This window comes from Macaca thibetana, chromosome 16, assembly GCF_024542745.1.
Source record: "Macaca thibetana thibetana isolate TM-01 chromosome 16, ASM2454274v1, whole genome shotgun sequence".
Lineage (NCBI taxonomy): Eukaryota > Metazoa > Chordata > Mammalia > Primates > Cercopithecidae > Macaca > Macaca thibetana.
Window position 1 is genome coordinate 11,741,891 of NC_065593.1, and position 20,094 is coordinate 11,761,984.

A 20,094-nucleotide genomic window follows, 5' to 3' on the forward strand; every position below is an offset into this window, starting at 1 on the left:
AGGAGTTGGTTTCTCCTCTTCTACATTTCAGATTTCTCCCTCTTCCCTTTATAATGAGTATGAATTAAAAAAAAAAAAAAAAAAAAAAAGCATATAAATCAATGAGGCCCTAGGAATACAGCCTCTCTCTGTAAGTAATGTAGTTTGAACAATGAAGAATTCAACGCGGGTTCTTGTGCAGGAAGCCAGCATGGGAAGTGCAGTGTTTTAGAGGTTTATTTGGTGGGACACAGAACAGTTAATGGAGAAAGGAAGACAAGTTAAATCCCACTTCCTGCACTAACTAGAGGTCTGTGACTCTAGGCAAATTGTCAGAAACCTCTGACCTCAGTTTACTCAACCACAGAATAATTCCTCCTTTACAGGGGTTGCAGCGAAGGTAAGGTATGCTAGCCTACAGATGACAACCTCAAGAAATACTGGCTATTGGCATCTGGGAACTTCAGAAGACAAAGTGAAGCCTAGAGATAAAAGGGGAAGAACAGGCTGGGCGCGGTGGCTCACGCCTGTAATCCTAGCACTTTGGGAGGCCAAGGCGGGCAGATCACCTGAGGTAATGAGTTTGAGACCAGCCTGGCCAACATGGTGAAACCCCGTGTCTACTAAAAATACAAAAAAATTAGCTGGGCTTGGTGATGGGCACCTGTAATCCCAGCTACTCTGGAAGCTGAGGCAGGAGAATCGCTTGAACCCGGGAGGCAGAGGTTGCAGTGAGCGTTTTGATCATACCTCTTCCCTTTCTAGTCTCCATGACTTCTCATGTGAGCTGCCTTTTCAATCTACAAAAAGCCCTGGAGGTGGAAATCACATCTGATTTAAGTCTGCACTGTCACACAGGGTTATTTTGGAAACAGTGATGACACAAACCTTGTAATAATTACTTGGAGTTTATCTTCATCATAACGGGATCATATGCACATTAAAAATGAGGGGTTAAAAAATTAGAGGGTTAATTTTCTGTATCTACTTCATACAGCCAGAGACAACCCAACATAGTTTGTTTTTTACTTGATTTTATTTTATCTCTTGCATCTTGTATTATTGATAATACTTGAATGTTATTTCTTTCCTCTCCTGGTTTTTGCTATCTTAAGGTTAAGTTTCTCATCACTCCTCTTCTCCACCTCACCTGTATTAGGATTCAGGTTCGGTTGTAAATTAAGAGAGGATCTCTCTCTGTCTGTCTGTCTCTCTCTCTCCAGAAATCAGATTCCAGGTTTTATAAGTGTCTATTCCATGAGGTTGTCCAGGCACCAGGCTCCTGATGAAACGCTGCTCCCAGCATTCTCTGGGGCTGTGGCTTTCAAACTTGAACATGTATAATAACCTGGAATGCTTCCAATATTGTTCTAAAGTCTCCTCCCTCCCTCATTCCCCTTCATACAGGCATGAAACTGGGCCAAAACATTCTCAATAAGCCCTACCTTGACCACTGAATTTAAAATGGCAAAGTATACACTGCTTTTTTATTTAAACAAAAAAATTGAGACAAGGTCTCGCTCTGTCACCCAGGCTGAGTGCAGTGCTGCAATCATGGCTCACTCCAGCCTCAACCTTGAGGTTGATTGATCAACCTCAATCAATCCTCCTGCTTCAGCCTCCTGAGTAGCTGGGACTACAGGTGTGTGCCACCACATCTGGCTAAATTTTGTATTTTTTGTAGAAATGAGGTTTCACTGTGCTTCCAGGCTGGTCTGGAACTCCTGGGCTCAAGCAATCCACTTGCCTCGACATCCTAAAGTGCTGGAATTACAGGCATGAACCACTGCACCTGGCCTCCCCCCTTCTATTCAAACTGTAATCCCCTTACTCTAACTCCTAATTCATTTTTCTCCATTGTATTTGTCACTAATACTATGTACCTTCCGTGTTTATTTTGTTTCTTATTTATTGCCTTTTCCTTCCTGCTAGAATGTAAGCTCCATGAGGGCAGGGATTTTTTTTTTTCGCCTTTTTTGTTTTATTCACTGAGATATCCTAAGCACCTAGAATGGTGCCTGGTACACCACGAATGTTCAACACAGATTTCTTTGAATGAAGACAGCTGATGCTCATTTCTACAATGTGTATGCAACTACCCCTGGCTTCCTGGGAGGTAGCAGAGGCCATACAGAGCATGTGTGGGGTATCTCGTTTTGTTTAAGCCCATCCCTCTATGAACTGTCCTCCCTGATCTCTCCATCCCAAGAAGGTCATCCTCTTCTCTGATCTCTACAACATTCATAATATATTTTACTTTATCTGGACCATGTGCTAATATACTGTCTTGTCTGGTAGTGACTTCTTTCATATGTATATACCTTATCCCCAAACGAGTCTGTACGTTCTGGGAGGACAAAGATCATAGCTTATGTTTCTTTATTTTATTAATAGCATCTAATACATTGATTTTGTTGGAGGAGGTGCTGAATAAGTATTTGTTAATGGCAATACATAAGGTTTGGTTTCATTTTATTTTGATTAAATGAGCCAAGAAATGTACATAGCACAGTATCTGGCATATAGAAATGGCTGGTGAATGTTGGCTATTTCTATTATAAATTGTATTCAAATGCATGACTAACACAAAGCTTTGCACATAATAGGTACCCACTGCATAATAAATTTCATTGAATTAACCAATTTTGAACATTTAACATTGGGGGTTATTTGTTGGATAAGTTTATAACATCCCATTCCTTTCATCACGGCTCAATGTATTAGCTAAATGCAAACTTATGTATTTATTAAATGGGCAGTGTCCCTCTGGATAATAGTGGACTACTTTGGTTTGATTCAACATAAGCTTTTGTCTTTTCATTGGCAAAGAAGCCACCATCTATTGTGATTCCAACTACTCATTATAACAGCAAGATGAAATTTTTTAACCAAATATCACTTTTGCCAATAGCATCGAGTTGCCGGCTTTAAGCAAACCTCCCTTTAGTGGCTCTCTACCCAGCCCCACTCTGTGAGGCCCAGAACTTACTTGATGGGTTTGTAGCTAGGGCTTTTACAGAAGACCAGGAGTCCGGCTCCAGAGCCCACCAACAAACCCCCCATCTTCAGGCACCTGATAGCTGACACTCCCTGCGGGGAGAAACAGTGTTAAGAAAAAGGCACCATAATCTCACAAATTACCACTGAAGAATTTACTCATGTAACCAATAACCACCTGTTCCCCCAAAACCTATGGCAATTAAAAAAATTCAAATGTTAATTAAAAAAAAAAAAAGAAAAAGGCCAAATGAAAGATGAATTAAAAAGATGGCCAAAGTCATGCCAGTGCCGCACACATTGCCTGGAGGACGTTCATGAAGGTTCTGCTCACGATGCACCCCCAGGCTGACCAAGGGAATTCAATGCCAACACCGAGCTCACTTGCCAGGAAGTAACCCTCCTGGGCCTGCAGGATGCAAAGAGGCTTCATCATGCTTCCTCCCGAAAACCACTGGTGCATTTTGAATATTTTAAAAATTAACACTTTTGGCCGGGCGCGGTGGCCCTGTAATCCCAGCACTTTGGGAGGCTGAGGCGGGCGGATCACAAGGTCAGGAGATAGACCACGGTGAAACCCTGTGTCTACTAAAAATACAAAAAATTAGCCGGGCGTGGTGGTGGACGCCTGTAGTCCCAGCTACTGGGGAGGCTGAGGCAGGAGAATGGCGTGAACCCGGGAGGCGGAGCTTGCAGTGAGCCGAGATCGCGCCACTGCACTCCAGCCTGGGCGACAGAGCGAGACTCCGTCTCAAAAAAAAAAAAAAAAAAAAAAAAAAAAATTAACACTTTTACATCCACTCAAATACGGCCAAGAGAAGGTATAAGCATAACCTCAGCAATGCTAGTCTCTCAGCTGCCACTGTTTTCACCAGAACTTAATTCTCACAAATGCAAAGGGACCATATTTAACATCCCAAGAAAGCACAAAAGACTCCTTATTGATTGGTGACTGTATTATCTGAACTACAACATGTACTACGTAAGAGGGGGAAACATATTTAAAATTTAAAGTGCTTTTCAAAGGTTGGGGTGCCCCCCACTACTCACTCCAAAGAAAAAGTTTGATGATGTATGCTGGTTGTTTTATAGCATTCACTGTGAAGTTCTAATTTTAAAATGTGCATGAGCAACATTTTATTTATTTGTTATCATTATTGTTTTCTTGAGACAGAGTCTCTCTCTGTCACTCAGACTGGAGTGCAGTGGCATGATCTCAACTCACTGCAACCTCTGCCTCCCGGGTTCAAGCGATTCTCGTGACTCAGCCACCAGAGTAGCTGGGATTACAGGCAGGCGCCATCATGCCTGGTTAATTTTTGTATTTTCTTTTTTCTTTTTTTTTTTGAATCGGAGTCTTGCTCTGTCGCCCAGGCCTGTCTTGGCTCACTGCAAGCTCTGCCTCCCGGGTTCACGCCATTCTCCTGCCTCAGCCTCCCGAGTAGCTGGGACTACAGGCGCCCACCACCATGCCCAGCTAATTTTTTGTATCTTTTTAGTAGAGATGGGGTTTCACCGTGTTAGCCAGGATGGTCTCGATCTCCTGACCTCGTGATCCACCTGCCTTGGCCTCCCAAAGTGCTGGGATTACAGGTGTGAGCCACTGTGCCCAGCCAATTTTTGTATTTTCAGTAGAGATGGGGTTTCGCCATGTTGGCCAGGCTGGTCTCGAACTCCTCACCTGAAGGGATCCTCCTGCCTCAGCCTCCCAAAGTGATGGGATTACAGGTGTGAGCCACTGCACTTGGCCACAACATTCAATTTTAAAACTATCAATATAGCTAATGACTGTATAGGTTTGTGTCTTAATGAATTTTGAATATTATAAAACAAATACCATGCTCTTTCAAGTTACTTTAAACTGAATTTAGCCTGTTGTGGCTCAAAAGACATTTTGTGACTGAGAAGAGAAACCAAGGCTCGAGAACGTGAAGGCGAGGACCAGAATTATATGTTCCCCGGTTTCCACTCCTCACCCCTAACTTCCAAAGTGCCTCAGCAGGACAACAGGATGAAGGCTCGGCCTGTGAGGGGACAACCTGGAGTGAATCTTTGTAGCATTTGTTTGGGGACTTGGGGATGCGAGCGGTAAAGAGTTCAACGGAGCCTCGAAGCTACATATGTGTGATTTCTAAATAAACTTTTTAAAACTACAACTGACGTCATTCAAGTGACGTCATTCAAGTGCATGAGTTCTGGAGCCAGTCGGCCTGGGTTGAAATCTCAGCTCTACTACTTGCAAGCCAGGAGATCTCCAATGGTATGAGCCTCAGTCTTCTCATCTGTAAAGCAGGTATGAAAATGGTACCTATCTCATTAGGCGTTTATGAGGATCGAATGAGATCATGTAAGGAAGGGGTTTTGCACCATATCTGACACATCAGCATTTATTGACACACACCATTTTTTTGTTTGCACGTTCATGTGTGTGTGTGTGTGTGTGTGTGTGTACTTTGGAGACAGGGTCTCTACCACCCAGGCTGCAGTGTAGTCACACAACCACAGCTCACTGTAACCATGAACTCCTGGGATGAAGCAATTCTCTGCCTCAGCCTCCCGAGTAGCCAGGACTATAGATGTATGCTACCATGATGGCTAATTTTTAAAAACTCTTCATAGAGATAGGGTCTTTCTATGCTGCCCAGGCTGGCCTCAAACTCCAGCCTCAAGTGATCCTTCTGCCTTGGCCTCCCAGAGCACTAAGATTACAGGCATGAGCCACCTTGCCTGGCCTATTTTTGTTTTTACTAGGCTATTTTTTTTAGAGCAGTTTTAAGTTCACAGCAAAATTAAACAGAAGATACAAGTATTCGAGGTTTCCCCAGTACTTCTTTACCCCACAGCTAAAGAGCCTCTCCCATTATCAATATCTTCCAGCAGAGTAGATATATGACAGCTAATAAACCTATGTGGACACATCATTATCACCCACAACCCATTGTGTACATTAGGGTTTCCTCTTCGCATTGTATACTCTCTGTGTTTGGACAAATTAATAGCCACATATATTTACCATGATAGTGTCATACAGAATAGTTTCACCATCCAAAGCATCCTCTGTGTTTTACCTATTCACCCTCCCTCCCCACTAACCCATGGCAAGCACTTATCTTTTTTTTTTTTTTTTTTAAGATGGAGTCTCACTCTGTCGCCAGGCTGAAGTACAATGGCGTGATCTCAGCTCACTGCAACCTCCACCTCCCGAGTTCAAGCAATTCTCCTGCCTCAGCCTCCTGAGTAGCTGGGATCATAGGCACACGCCATGACGCCGGCTAATTTTTGTATTTTTAGTGGACATGGAGTTTTACCATGTTGGCAGGTGGTCTCGATCTCCTGACCTCGTGATCCGCCCACCTCAGCCTCCCAAAGTGTTGGGATTATAGGCGTCAGCCACCATGCCTATCCTGATCTTTTCATTGTCTCCTTAATTTTGCCTTTTCCAGAATGTCATATAGCTAGAATCAAACGGTGTGTAGTCTTTTCAGACTGGCATCTTTCACTCAGTAATGTGCATCTCAGTTTCCTTCTTTTCCTATAAAGACTTTTCCTGACTTTATAGCTCGTTTCTTTTTAGTACTGATTAATATTCCATTGTTTGGATGTATCCCTTTACTTAGTGAAGGACATCTCGGTTGCTTCCAAATTTTGGCAACTATGGATAAAGCTTCTATAAACGTCTGTGCACAGGTTCTTGTGTGAACGTAAGTTTTTAGCTCCTTTGGGTAAATAGCAAGGAGTGCAATTGCTGGATTACACGGTAAGAGTATGTTTAATTTTGCAAGAAACCACTGAACTATCTTCCACAGTGGCCATACTATTTTGCATTCCCATCAGCAATGAACAATGGTACTTATTGCTCTCCATCTCTGTCAATACTAGGTGTTGTGAGTGTTCTGGACTTTGGCCATTTGAAAAGGTATGTAGTGGTGTCTCATTGCTGTTTTAATTACATTTCCCGGCTGATATAAGATGTAGAGTATCTTTCCATATGCTTACTTGCCATCTGTATATCTTCTTCTTCTTCTTTTTTATTTTTTTTTGAGACAGAGTCTTGCTCTGTCCCACAGGCTGGAGTGCAGTGGCGCAATCTCGGCTCACTGCAACCTCCACCTCCCGGGTTCAAGTGATTCTCCTGCCTCAGCCTCCCTAGTAGCTGGGATTACAGACTCGTACCACCACACTTGGCTAATTTTTGTGTTTTTAGTAGAGACAGGCTTCACCACGTTGACCCCACTGGTCTTATACTCCTGACCTCAAGTGATCCACCCACCTCTGCCTCCCAAAGTGCTGAGATTACAGGAGTGAGCCAACATGCCCAGCCACCATCTTGTATATCTTCTTTTTTTTTTTTTTTTTTTTTTTTTTTTGAGATGGAGTCTCGCTCTGTCCCCTGGGCTGGAGTGCAGTGGCCGGATCTCAGCTCACTGCAAGCTCCACCTCCCAGGTTCACGCCATTCTCCTGCCTCAGCCTCCCGAGTAGCTGGGATTACAGGCGCCCGCCACCTTGCCCGGCTAGTTTTTTGTATTTTTTAGTAGAGACGGGGTTTCACCGTGTTAGCCAGGATGGTCTCAATCTCCTGACCTTGTGATCCACCCGTCTCGGCCTCCCAAAGTGCTGGGATCACAGGCTTGAGCCACCGCGCCTGGCCTCTATATCTTCTTTAGGTGAGGTGGCAGTTAAGGTCTTTGACCCATTTCTTATTGTCGAGTTTTAAAAGTTCTTTGTATAGGCTGGGCACAGTGGCTCACACCTATAATCTTAGCACTTTGGGAGGCCAAGGCAGGTGGATCACGAGGTCTGGAGATCGAGACCATCCTGGCTAACATGGTGAAACCCTGTCTCTGCTAAAAACAAAACAAAACAAAACAAAATATTAGCCAGTCGTGGTGGCGGGCACCTGTAGTCCCAGCTACTTGGGAAGCTGAGGAAGGAGAATGGCGTGAACCCAGGAGGTGGAGCTTGCATTGAGCCGAGATCGCCCCACTGCACTCCATCCTGGGCAACAGAGCGAGACTGCGTCTCAAAAAAAAAAAAAGGTTATCTGTATATTTTGGGTAACAGTCCTTATTCAGGTATGTCTTTTGCCAATATTTTCTCTCACTCTGTATCTTTACTTTTCATTCTCTTGATGGTGTCTTTCATCCAGCAGAATTTTTGATTTTAAGAAAGTCCAGCTTTTCAATTCTTTCTTTCACAGGCCATGTCTTTGGTATTATAGCTAAAAGTTATCATCAAACCTTAGATCTTCTGGATTTTATCTTTCAGGAGTTTTAGTGTTTTGTGTTTTAGGTCTGTAATCCATTTTGAGTTAATTTTTGTGAAAGGTATAAAGTCTGTATCTAGGCTTTTTTTTTTTTTTTTTTTTTTTGGTTTTCCAGTTGTTGAGCATTATTTATTAAAAAGACTATCTTTTTTCCATTGTATTTGCTTTGCTCCTTCACCAAAGATCAGTTGACTGTATTTATGTGAATTCCTTTTTGGGCTCTCTATTCTGTCCCATTGATCCATTTATTTATTCTTTCACCAACACTACACTGTCTTAATTACTGTAGTTTTCTGACAAGTCTTGAAATCTGGTAGTGTCACTCCTCCAACTGTGTTCTTCAATACTGTGCTTTCCTTTTAAAAAAATTATACTTTAAGTTCTGGGATACATGTGCAGAACATGCAGGTTTGTTACATAGGTATACACGTGCCATGGTGGTTTGCTGCACCCATCAACCCGTCATCTACATTAGGTATCAATATTGTGCTTTCTGCTCTGAGGCTTTTGCCCCTCTGTGTAAACTGTAGAATAAGTTTGTCTATAGCCACAAAATAACTTTCTGGGATGTTTATTGGGATTGCATTAAATCTATAGTTCAAATTAAGAAGAACTCATATCTGAACAATATTGAGTCCTCCTATCCATGAACATGAAATATCTACTTAGGGCCAGGTGCAGTGGCTCACGCCTGTAATCCCAGCATTTTGAGAGGCCGAGGCAGGCGGATCACAAGCTCAGGAGATCGAGACCATCCTGGCTAACACGGTGAAACTCCATCTCTACTAAAAATACAAAACATTAGCCGGGCATGGTGGCAGGTGCCTATAGTCCCAGCTACTTGGGAGGCTGAGGCAGGAGAATGGCGCGAACCCGGGAGGCAGAGCTTGCAGTGAGCCAAGATCGTGCCACTGCACTCCAGCCTGGGCGACAGAGTGAGACTCTGTTCCAAAAAAAAAAAAAAAAAAAGAAAGAAAGAAAAAGGAAAGGAGAAATATATATTTAGTTCTTACTTGATTTATTTTGTCACGGTTTTATAGTTTTCCTCACACAGATCTTATACAGCATGTACTTTTATTATCATTGTCATCATCATCATCTTCGTTTTAGTACTGTATGCCTAATAGGTCAATTTTAGTTTAAGGTTTTTTTTTGTTTTAGTTTTCTTTTTTTTTGTTTGAGACAGGGTCTCACTCTGTTGCCCAGGCTGGAGTGCAGTGACGTGATCTTGGTTACTGCAGCCTCCACCTCCCAGACTCAAGTGATTCGCCTGCCTCAGCCTTCCGAGTAGCTGGGATTACAGGCACATGCCACCATACCTGGCTAATTTTTGTATTTTTAGTAGAGACGCTGTTTCACCATGTTGGCAAGGCTGGTCTTGAACTCCTGACCTCAAGTTTTCTGCCCATCTCGGCCTCCCAAAATGCTGAGATTACAAGCATAAGCCACCACACCTAGCCAACAGGTCAGTTTTAAACCTTTCCAATTATTTGCCTTTCTAACCATAAAGCAATTTTTATTTATTTATTTTTTTGAGACAGGGTCTCACTCTGTCACACAGGCTAGAGTGCAGTGGTTTAATCTCAGCTCACCGCCTCCTCTGCCCCAGCCTCCTGAGTAGCTGGGACTACAGGCATGCTCCATCATGCCCAGCTAATTTTCATTTTTTTTGTAGAGAGGGGGTTTCACCATGTCACCCAGGCTGGACTTGAACTCCTGGACTCAAGCAGTCTGCCCACCTCAACCTCCCGGAGTGCTGGGATTACAGGTGTGAGCCACCGGCCTGGCCTGAACAAATATTTAAGTAGAGTTTCAAAGTGGGTAAGATCACTTGATATTGAAACCAAACATCTTCAGTGACACCTTCATTCCACAGGAATTATTTTCTTTTCACCCATGGAAAAGGTGTCTTGGAACCATTGCCTTGTGGAGTTGACCATCAGACCTGCATGGTTAAGAATTTCAGCATCCACAGGTGACTTAAGTGCCAAAGGTTTGAGAAACCCTAAGACAGCCAGCATCTTTGCTAGAGAGATATTTAGTTCCCAAGTGCTAGGAAAACAAAACAAAACAAAAAATCCAGTAGTTTTCAGGTAGTGTTATATGGAGCCCTTTGGTGGCATCTCAGGAGTTGGCACTGGCAGGCCTCTAAGACTTGCTCTGCTTAACCTGATGTGCTTTGTTTTTATTTGTTTAATATATTAGAATTCCTATCCTATATGAACAGACAATTTGCAAAAGAAGACATTTCTGCGGCCAACAAACATACGAAAAAAAGCTCATCATCACTGGTCATTAGAGAAATGCAAATCAAAACCACAGTGAGATACTATCTCACACCAGTTAGAATGGCGATCATTAAAAAGTCAGGAAATAACAGATGCTGGAGAGGATGTGGAGAAATAGGAACACTTTTACACTGTTGGTGGGAGCGTAAATTAGTTCAACCATTGTGGAAGATGGTGTGGTGATTCTTCAAGGATCTAGAACCAGAAATACCATTTGACCCAGGAATCCTATTACTAGGTATATACCCAAAGGATTACAAATCATTCTACATGCATACGTATGTTTATTGTGGCACTACTCACAATAGCAAAGACTTGGAACCAACCCAAATGCCCATCAATGATAGACTGGATAGAAAGAAAATATGGCACATATACACCATGGACTACTATGCAGCCATAAAAAAGGATGAGTTCATGTCCTTTGCAGGGACATGGTGAAGCTGGAAACCATCATTCTCAGCAAACTAACACAGGAACAGAAAACCAAACACCACATGTTCTCACTCATAAGTGGGAGTTGAACAACGAGAACACATGGACACAGGGAGGGGAAGATCACATACTGGGGCCTGTCGGGGGTTGGGAGCTAGAAGAGGGATAGCGTTAGGAGAAATACCTAATGTAGACGACGGGTTGATGGGTGCAGCAAACCACCATGGCACATGTATACCTACGTAACAAACCTGCACGTTCTGCACATGTATCCCAGAACTTAAAGTGTAATAATAAAAAAAGAATTCCTATCCTAAAAAGAATTAGAAAAAACACACTTGAAAAGCTACACTTCAATCTCTTGTAAAATTTTTTCTTAACTCTTCTCTACTTACACTATAGTTTTCCCCTCTTGTTATGCATCTCCTTGAATGCTTGAATATTAAATGATTATGTGACTAAGAAAACTCTGACATTTTCCCAGGAACACAGTGCAGTATTTCAAAGTTTCTTGAGAATATCTGCTACGTGGAAAAGTATCTAAGCTTAGTTAGAACCATCTGTTCTGTTATCAGAAATGAGATAGGCAGGTGCAGAACCTAGTACAAGCTTTTAAATTCAAAGTTTAGTAGAAAAAGCCCTAGTGAGTTTCTGGGCTGCTGGAAATAGCAGCACTTATTATATAAAATGATCCTTTGATGGTAGCTTTTTATTTTGGTGTAAATATCAAAGTCTCTAACTGTCCTTTTAACTAGAATTGCGAGGAATTCTGTAAATATAAACAGTTGACTATTTATAGGTCTTTTTCGCGACTTATAATGTCAGCTGAGGCTAAAATCTAAGATCTAGTTAGTACAGTAGACAAAAATTTTTATATAGTTTTATAGATCAAAGAGCACACTTATGTATGGCAATGGGGCTGGAACCAATGCGGTTTAAAATCACAAAGCAACGGGCCCTATGCTTTGAAGAGGTGAACATAAATGTGGTTCTGATTCCCTAATTCAGGACACCTAGAAATGTCTTTACCCTGAATAAAAACCAGGGATGAGGGCATAGAGAACTGGCCAATGTACCTTGCAAATTGAGATGTGGCTTTGGGTCCATCACTGACTTTTTATGTTTTCCCACAAACTCTTTCTTCATTAAGAAAGTGTGCTTTGGCCAGGTGCGGTGACTCACACCTGTAATCCCAGCACTTTGAAAGACCAAGGTGGGCGCATCACCTGAGGTCAGGAGTTCAAGACCAGCCTGGCCAACATGATGAAACCCTGTCTCTACTGAAAAATACAAAAATTAGTCGGGTATGGTGGGGCACGCCTGTAGTCTCAGCTACTTGAGAGGCTGAGGAGGGACAATCGCTTGAACCAGGGAGGTGGAAGTTGCAGTGAGCCAAGATCATGCCACTGCACTCCAGCCTGGGCGACCGAAGAAGACTCTGTCTCAAAAAGGAAAAAAAAAAGAAGTACATACTGCTAGTGAAGGGAGAAAAATGGCAGGGCAGTGGTGATGGTCTCTACTCACCAAACTGAATTTGTCCTTCGCAGGCCCTGCATCTGTCAGCAGTTTAGTCCTGGGGTTCATTTTTAGAATATCTCCAGTCGTGGTGCCAAGGTAGAAAAAGCTATCATCGTCGGCCATCTGAAGAAGCAAGAAAAAGAAATCTTGGCCAGGCGCGGTGGCTCACACCTGTAATCCCAGCATTTTGGGAGGCCGAGGCAGGCGGATCACCTGAGCTCAGGAGTTCAAGACCAGTCTGACCAACATGGAGAAACCCTGTCTCTACTAAAAACAGAAAATTAGCTGAGCGTCCTGGCGCATTCCCGTAATCCCAGCTACTCGGGAGGCTGAGGCGGAAGAATCGCTTGAACCTGGGAGGCGGAGGTTGCGGTGAGCCGAGATTGCTCCACTGCACTCCAGCCTGGGCAACAAGAGCAAAACTCTGTCTCAGGAAAAATAAATAAATAAATAAATAAATCTTGAAGACCCGGATGTCCTCAGTGATGCCCATGAACCCCTGCTCAGGAATGGGATGAGGTTCCTCTGGCACCCCAGGAAGACTTGCAAAGGTGCTCAGGGCTGCTTCTATTTCCTCAGGCTCAAAGATGGGTCAGAACAGCTGAGGGGAGCAGGGTTAGGGCTACACATAGGATGGGAGGAAATATCCAACTCCAATTAGCCTGTGCGTTTCACTTGATGTCTGTCTAGGTCTGATGTTAACAGGCATCCTCTGTCAGTTCAGACTTTTGAGACATCTCTTAAGGGCTCCTAGGATAAAGGTGTGCTCCTCCAAAATTTTGCTTTATCTCATATTTTCCAAAGTCTAGATTCATAAAATGACTATGCATTAAACAAGAGGAATCAGTCCCTGGAGAATGAAGTTATACAGGCTGAGTATCCTTAATCCAAAAATCTAAAATCTGAAATGCTCCAAAATCGGAAATGTTTGAGTGCTGATGTGACACTCCAAGGAAGTGCTCACTGGCACATGTCAAATTTTGAATTTTCAGATTAGAGATGCTGAACTGGTAAGTGTAATGCAAATACTCCAAAATCTGAAAAACATCCAAAATTCAAAACACTTCTGGCTATAAGCATATCAGATAAGGAATACACAACCTGAATATATAAATCCACATTTAAAATATGTTAATAATTTATCTGTATGGAAGAGACTGCATTTCAACAATGGATTTCTTGGTCAGAAACTTTATTTTCAGTAGCAGAAATAGCATCAGTGACATAGGAATGTGCTGTGGGCCCTGAGTGCCACGGGCTACAGTGCTTTCGTCCAGGTGAGGCAGGCTTTGGGTGTTTAATGACAGCCTAGATTCCAGTAAAACAAGGTTTACCTGTGCTGTGTCTAGGTGACTCTTCCCTGACTCCTAAAGGGTGTGGCAGAGGTGAACTTCTTCTTTTTTTTTTTTTTTTTTTTTTTTTTTTTGAGACGGAGTCTCGCTCTGTCGCCCAGGCTGGAGTGCAGTGGCCAGATCTCAGCTCACTGCAAGTTCCGCCTCCCAGGTTCACGCCATTCTCCTGCCTCAGCCTCCCAAGTAGCTGGGACTACAGGCGCCCGCCACCTCACCCGGCTAGATTTTTTGTATTTTTTTAGTAGAGACGGGGTTTCACCATGTTGGCCAGGATGGTCTCGATCTCCTGACCTCGTGATCCTCCCGTCTCGGCCTCCCAAAGTGCTGGGATTACAGGCTTGAGCCACCATGCCCGGCCAACTTTTTCTTCTTTTTGAAACAGAGTGTCACTCTGTTGCCCAGGCTGGAGCGCAGTGGCGTGATCCCAGCTCACCTCAACTTCTGCCTCCCGGGTTCAAGCAATTCTCCTGCCTCAACCTCCTGAGCAGCTGGGATTACAGGCACCCACCACCACACCTGGCTAATTTTTGTATTTTTGGAAGAGACAAGGTTTCACCATGTTGGCCAGGAGACAGAGTTTTGCTCTTGTTGCCCAGGCTGGAGTGGAGTGGTGCAATCTCGGCTCACTGCAACCTCCGCCTCCCAGGTTCAAGCGATTCTCCCCCCTCAGCCTCCCAAGTAGCTGGGATTACAGGAATACGCCACGACGCCCAGCTAATTTTGTATTTTTAGTACAGATAAGGTTTCTCCATGTTGGTCAGGCTGGTCTTGAACTCCTGAGCTCAGGTGATCCACCCACCTCTGCCTCCCAAAGTGCTGGGATTACAGGTGTGAGCCACCACGCCAGGCCAAGGTGAGCTTCTTCAGTCAACACCCCCTATGTCTATTCCCCACCTTCCTATCCCCAGCCCCATGTACACACATACAAACACCTTGGCCAGTACTGCTAACAGGTATGTGTGCTAATTGTTACTTAATGCTTGATTAATACTTACTCCAATACTCATGACTATTCTCTTCATCTGTCCTGTTTGGCACTCAGTTGGCCAGATTTTTCTATTTGGAAGATCCAGTTCCCATACTCGAATTGTCCCACTATAAAAGAAAAAAAAGTCACAATCAAATGGACACCCATGGAATAATCACTTCATCCCTGAAACTGAAGGGAAGAGATCTAAACATTTTCAAGGCTTCGTTGTGGCCTAGTGCACTATGAAAGATCTTTTATTCGATTCTCATAACAGCACCATGAAGCAGGTTTTGTGATCCCCCCTCCCAAATAAGAAAGTGCGGAGCTCGAACACAGCAGAGCAGGATTCACACCCATCTCCCTCTCACTCTGAAGTGCACACTCCCCGCTGTACGGAAAACAAACACACACGTAAGCATGAGAACAAGGGCAGAGCAAATCACAGCTTCTTAAATTTCTTCCTCTTTGTTCTTTTCTTTCCTCTTTCTTTCTTTCTCTCTCTCTCTCTCTCTTTCTTTCTGTTTTAGACAGAGCCTCGCTCTATCGCCAGGCTGGAGTGCAATGGTGCTATCTCGCCTCACTGCAACCTCCACCTCCCAGGTTCAAGCCATTCTCCTGCCTCAGCCTCTCGAGTAGCTGGAACTACAGGTGCCCGCCACCATGGCCGGCTAATTTTTGTATTTTTAGTAGAGGCAGGGTTTCACCATGTTGGCCAGAATGGTCTCAATCTGTTGACCTCATGATCTGCCCACTTCGGCCTCCTAAAGTGCTGGGATTACAGGCATAAGCTACCACACCTGGCCTTCTTTTCTTTCTTTCGAATTGACAAGTAAAAATAATATATATTTATGGTGTACATCATGAGGTTTATATACATATACACATTGCAGAATAGCAAAATCAAGCTATTGAACATATGCCTTACCTTGTATAATTACCATTTTTTTTTGGTGGTGAGAATACTTAAAATTAATTCTGTTAGGAATTTTCAAGTATACAATATATTATGAACTATACTCACCATGATGTACACAACCTGTGTCCATCAAAAGATGGATGGACTTTAAAAATGTGGTATATGTACACGATGAAAAGAAATTCTGTCATTTGTGACAACATGGACAAATCTGATGGACATTGTTTTAAGTGAAATAAGCCAAGCACAGAAAAACAAATACTGCGTGACTTTATTCAGCTATGGAGTATAAAAACGCCTAACTCATAAGACAGTAGAATGGTGGTTATCAGAGACTGGGGGTGGGAGAGTAGGGAGATGTTGGTCAAAGGACACCAAATTTCAGTTCAACAGGAGGAGGAGGGCCGGGCACAGTGGCTCACGCCTGTGATCCCAGCACTTTGAGAGGCAAACGTGGGTGGATCACCTGAGGTCGGGAGTTCGAGACCAGCCTGGCCAACATGGTGAAACTCTGTCTCTACTAAAAATATAAAAAATTAGCCAGGTGTGGTGGTGGGTGCCTGTAATCCCAGCTACTCGGGAGGCTGAAGCAGGAGAATCGCTTGAACCTGGGAGGTGGAGGTTGCAGTGAGCCGAGATGGTGCCATTGCACTCCAGCCTGGGTGACAAGAGCAAAACTCCGTCTCAAAAAACAAAACAAAACAAAACAAAACAAAAAAACCAGGAGGAGGAGTAAGTTTAAATGTGTTTTTTTTCAAGATATTGAGTTGCAAGAAAAATTTTAAAGGGAAGACCTATGATGTGGAGTCTTGTCTTCAAGGAAAGAGAAATGAGACCAAATGACTAAAAGCTAAATCAAATAAGCATCTAACACAGGACTTGATCCATGGTCAGTGTTGACTCATTATATGTTGGATTAATCTGAATTAATAATTGTATAAAAATTTCAAGGCCAACATCACAAAGACTTCAGCTAATATTTTAAGGCAGAAAAGATTAATAATCTAAAAATATATCAAGTTTTGGGCTGGGGCAGTGGCTGACACCTATAATCCTAGCCCTTTGGGAGGCTGAGGCGGGTGGATTGCCTGAGCTCAGGAGTTCAAGACCAGCCTGGTCAACATGGTGAAACCCCATCTCTACTAAAATACAAAAAAATTAGCCAGCTGTGGCAGCATGCACCTGTAATCCCAGTTACTTGGGAGGCTGAGGCAGGAGAATTATTTGAACCCAGGAGGCAGGGGTTGAAGTGAGCTGAGATCGTGCCATTGCACTCCAGCCTGGGTGACAGCGTGAGACTCCATTTCTCTCTATATGTGTGTATATATGTATACACACACATCTATATACACACACATATACATATATAACTATATGTGTGTGTATATATATAGTTTTTCTTTTTGTTTTTTAGCTCCCAGAGTTATGTATATATAGTAAGCACTCAGACATATTTTAAACGTACTGAACTTTTTTTTATTTTTTAAACAAAGAGCTTTTTTCACGGTGTTCCTGGTAGATGTTCTTTGGATTCTGAAATACTGAAACTTGCAGGCTATCTCGCGGGGACAATATGGTGGAACACATGGCACTGGGACCAAGTTAGAGAGCCCGGCATACGTAGGTGCCCTGTCAAACATTTTACTTAAGAACGCTCACTTTCTCAGTTCTCAGTGTCACATGAAATCAAGCCAGACACAGAATGCAGATTGCCCTAAAAAACTTCTTTTATATAAAATTCAAGATTTGAGTCCTGAAGAAACGTTGCTCATGGACATCAGAATGGACCCAGGCCTGCTGCTGAAGGGGTTGCTAAGGAGCAGAAAGAGCCTCATGAAACCCTGGCTGAGTCAAATCGCTCTGCAAACCTGAACAAAGTTGAAGAGCGCCGCCACAGCCCCTGGTCAGTTGCTTTAGGTTGCTTGGTCAATTAGCTTCATTAGCTTCATGGCCTCTCCTCTGGATGAATCGTTCCTCAGGATTAGCCATGGAGCAAATGTAAGTTGCATGTCATAAAGCGGGGATAGGAAACAATACAGATGGGGACCTGCACAAATTCTCTTCTCTGGCTGGAAAGGTAACCAACCACGTGTAACTTTCCCAGATGGGAGGCCACACATGGGTTGAAAAAAAATAGTTCTACCGAGCACATACTTCAACTCTGTATTTTCTGATTTCTTTCCCTTTGGACTGGTATATAAACATTTAAAAAGGATTTCTTCTTTTTTTTTTTTTTTTTTTTTTTTTTTAGACGGATTCTTGCTCTGTTGCCAGGCTGCAGTGCAGGGGTGCGATCTCGGCTCACTGCAAGCTCCGCCTCCTGGGTTCAGGCCATTCTCCTGCTTCAGCCTCCTGAGCAGCTGGGATTACAGGTGCCCGCCACCACACCTGGCTAATTTTTGTATTTTTAGTAGAGACGGGGTTTCACCCTGTTAGCCAGGATGGTCTCGATCTCCTGACCTCATGATCCGCCCACCTTGGCCTCTCAAAGTGCTGGGATTATAAGCGGGAGCCACCGTGCCTGGCCCCCCAAAAAAGGATTTTTAAAATTCTTGTTTAACCTTCCCTTCAAACTCCAAACAGGCATCTGTGGTCAGGAGTTGGAGACCAATCTGGCCAACATGGTGAAACCCTGTCTCTACTAAAAATACAAAAATCAGCCAGGTGTGGGGTGCCTGTTATCCCAGATACTTGGGAAGCCGAGGCAGGAGAATCGCTTGAACCTGGTAGGTGGAGGCTGCGGTGAGCCAAGACCACGCCATTGCACTCCAACCTGGGTGACACAGCAAAACACTGTCAAAAACAAACAAACAAACAAACAAAAAACCCTCCAAACAGGGTTCTAATTAGTGAATCTGTAAATTAATTTATTCCCTCCCTTAGGCAGATACTGGCCTCTGTTCAAACTTTGAGCTGGGTCACCATTAGCTGGTTAAAGCTGATCCTGCCTGTAATTATCTTATATGGCTAACAGTCTAACCATCTGAAACTTCCTGGCAGAATTCATTTGCAAACTATCAGATTATGAGACCCCAGTCAAGAGCAGGTGGAAAGAAACATCCATCAGTGGGTGAATTTGTGCAATTGTGCAAATTATTTCTGTGAGCATGGATTGGAGATAATCCCGTCACAAACAAGCACCTGAGAACAGTTAAGCAGGAAGCAAAATATTTTCATCAGTAATCACAGAATTTTAAAATAACTGTAGTTAAAAGACTTCCAGCGAAGAGAACTTTTAATGAGTACAAAAACACAAAAACTATGATATAAGGTATTTATCCAGGACTAAAGACACGTTCCCCCAGATCAAAATGACCACGTTTTCTGTGCAAGAAAATAAAGCAATGTATGAGTTCTGAAAACTCTGAAGGCAGACACGTACTTTCCAGCAGTCACAAACATCTCATCGCGGCACCTGGAGAAGATTACATTGGTGGCATTCCCAACATTGAGGCCGGCTGCAGGGCTGCCGCAGATGGCATCTCTCTTGGCTATGCTCCACACCACCACACTGCCGAAATAAGAAGGACCAAAAAAAACGTCAAAGGGAAAATAGGCTTTCAAAATAAGAAACAACGATCTTAGTGGTTCTAGAAAGAAAAAAACACAATAGGTTACTTAAAAACGAACAATGAAATTACCCCACCCCAACATCTCCTGAACCACACCTCCCAAGTAGCTGGGACTACAGGCACACACCACCACACCTGGCTAATTTTTCAGTTTTTGTAGAGACAGGGGTCTCCCTACTAGAAGACACAACAGTGACACATTAAAAGTTTTTTTTTTGTTGTTGTTGTTGTTGTTTGTTTTTGAGATGGAGTTTCGCTCTTTTTGCCCAGGCTGGAGTGCAGTGGCATAATCTCGGCTCACTGCAACCTCCACCGCCTGGATTCAAGCGATTCTCCCGCCTCAGCCTCCCGAGTAGCTGGGACTGCAGGCATGCACCACCACATCCGGGTAATTTTTGTATTTTTAGTAGAGACGGGGTTTCACCATGTTGGCCAGGATGGTTTCGAATGTTGGCCAGGTGCGATGGCTCACACCTGTAATCCCAGCACTTTGGGAGGCCGAGGCGGGTGGATCACCTGAGGTCAGGAGTTTGAGACCAACCTGGCCAACATGGTAAAAACCCATCTTTACTGAAAATTAAAAAATTAGCCAGAAGTGGTGGAGTACACCTGTAGCTCCCAGCTACTCAGGAGGCTGAGGCAGGAGAATCAGGCTAGTCTTGAACTTCTAGGCTCAAGTGATCCTTTTTGCCTTGGCCTCCCGAAGTGCTTGGATTACAGGTGTGAGCCACTGCTCTTATTGCCTAGGCTGTGTGACAACAAGCACAAAACAAATTTGTTTTAAAAATAGATAAAACAAAGGG

At 43.5% G+C, this 20,094-nt stretch overlaps 2 protein-coding genes across 11 annotated transcripts in view; one reads left to right on the forward strand and one right to left on the reverse strand.

The window, feature by feature from the left end:
- The window catches only part of STX8 (syntaxin 8), a 691,269-nt gene that overhangs the window by 320,125 nt on the left and 351,050 nt on the right, over positions 1-20,094 (forward strand). The gene's annotated exons all lie outside the window — the stretch shown is intronic.
- CFAP52 (cilia and flagella associated protein 52) overlaps positions 1-20,094 on the reverse strand; it is a 71,302-nt gene that overhangs the window by 29,916 nt on the left and 21,292 nt on the right. The window contains exons 4-7 of the mRNA XM_050765319.1: positions 19,102-19,230; positions 14,829-14,928; positions 12,488-12,604; positions 2,969-3,069 (exon numbers count right to left, since the gene is read on the reverse strand). Coding sequence (XP_050621276.1) covers positions 2,969-3,069; positions 12,488-12,604; positions 14,829-14,928; positions 19,102-19,230 — 447 coding nt within the window. The remainder of the gene's footprint in view (positions 1-2,968; positions 3,070-12,487; positions 12,605-14,828; positions 14,929-19,101; positions 19,231-20,094) is intronic.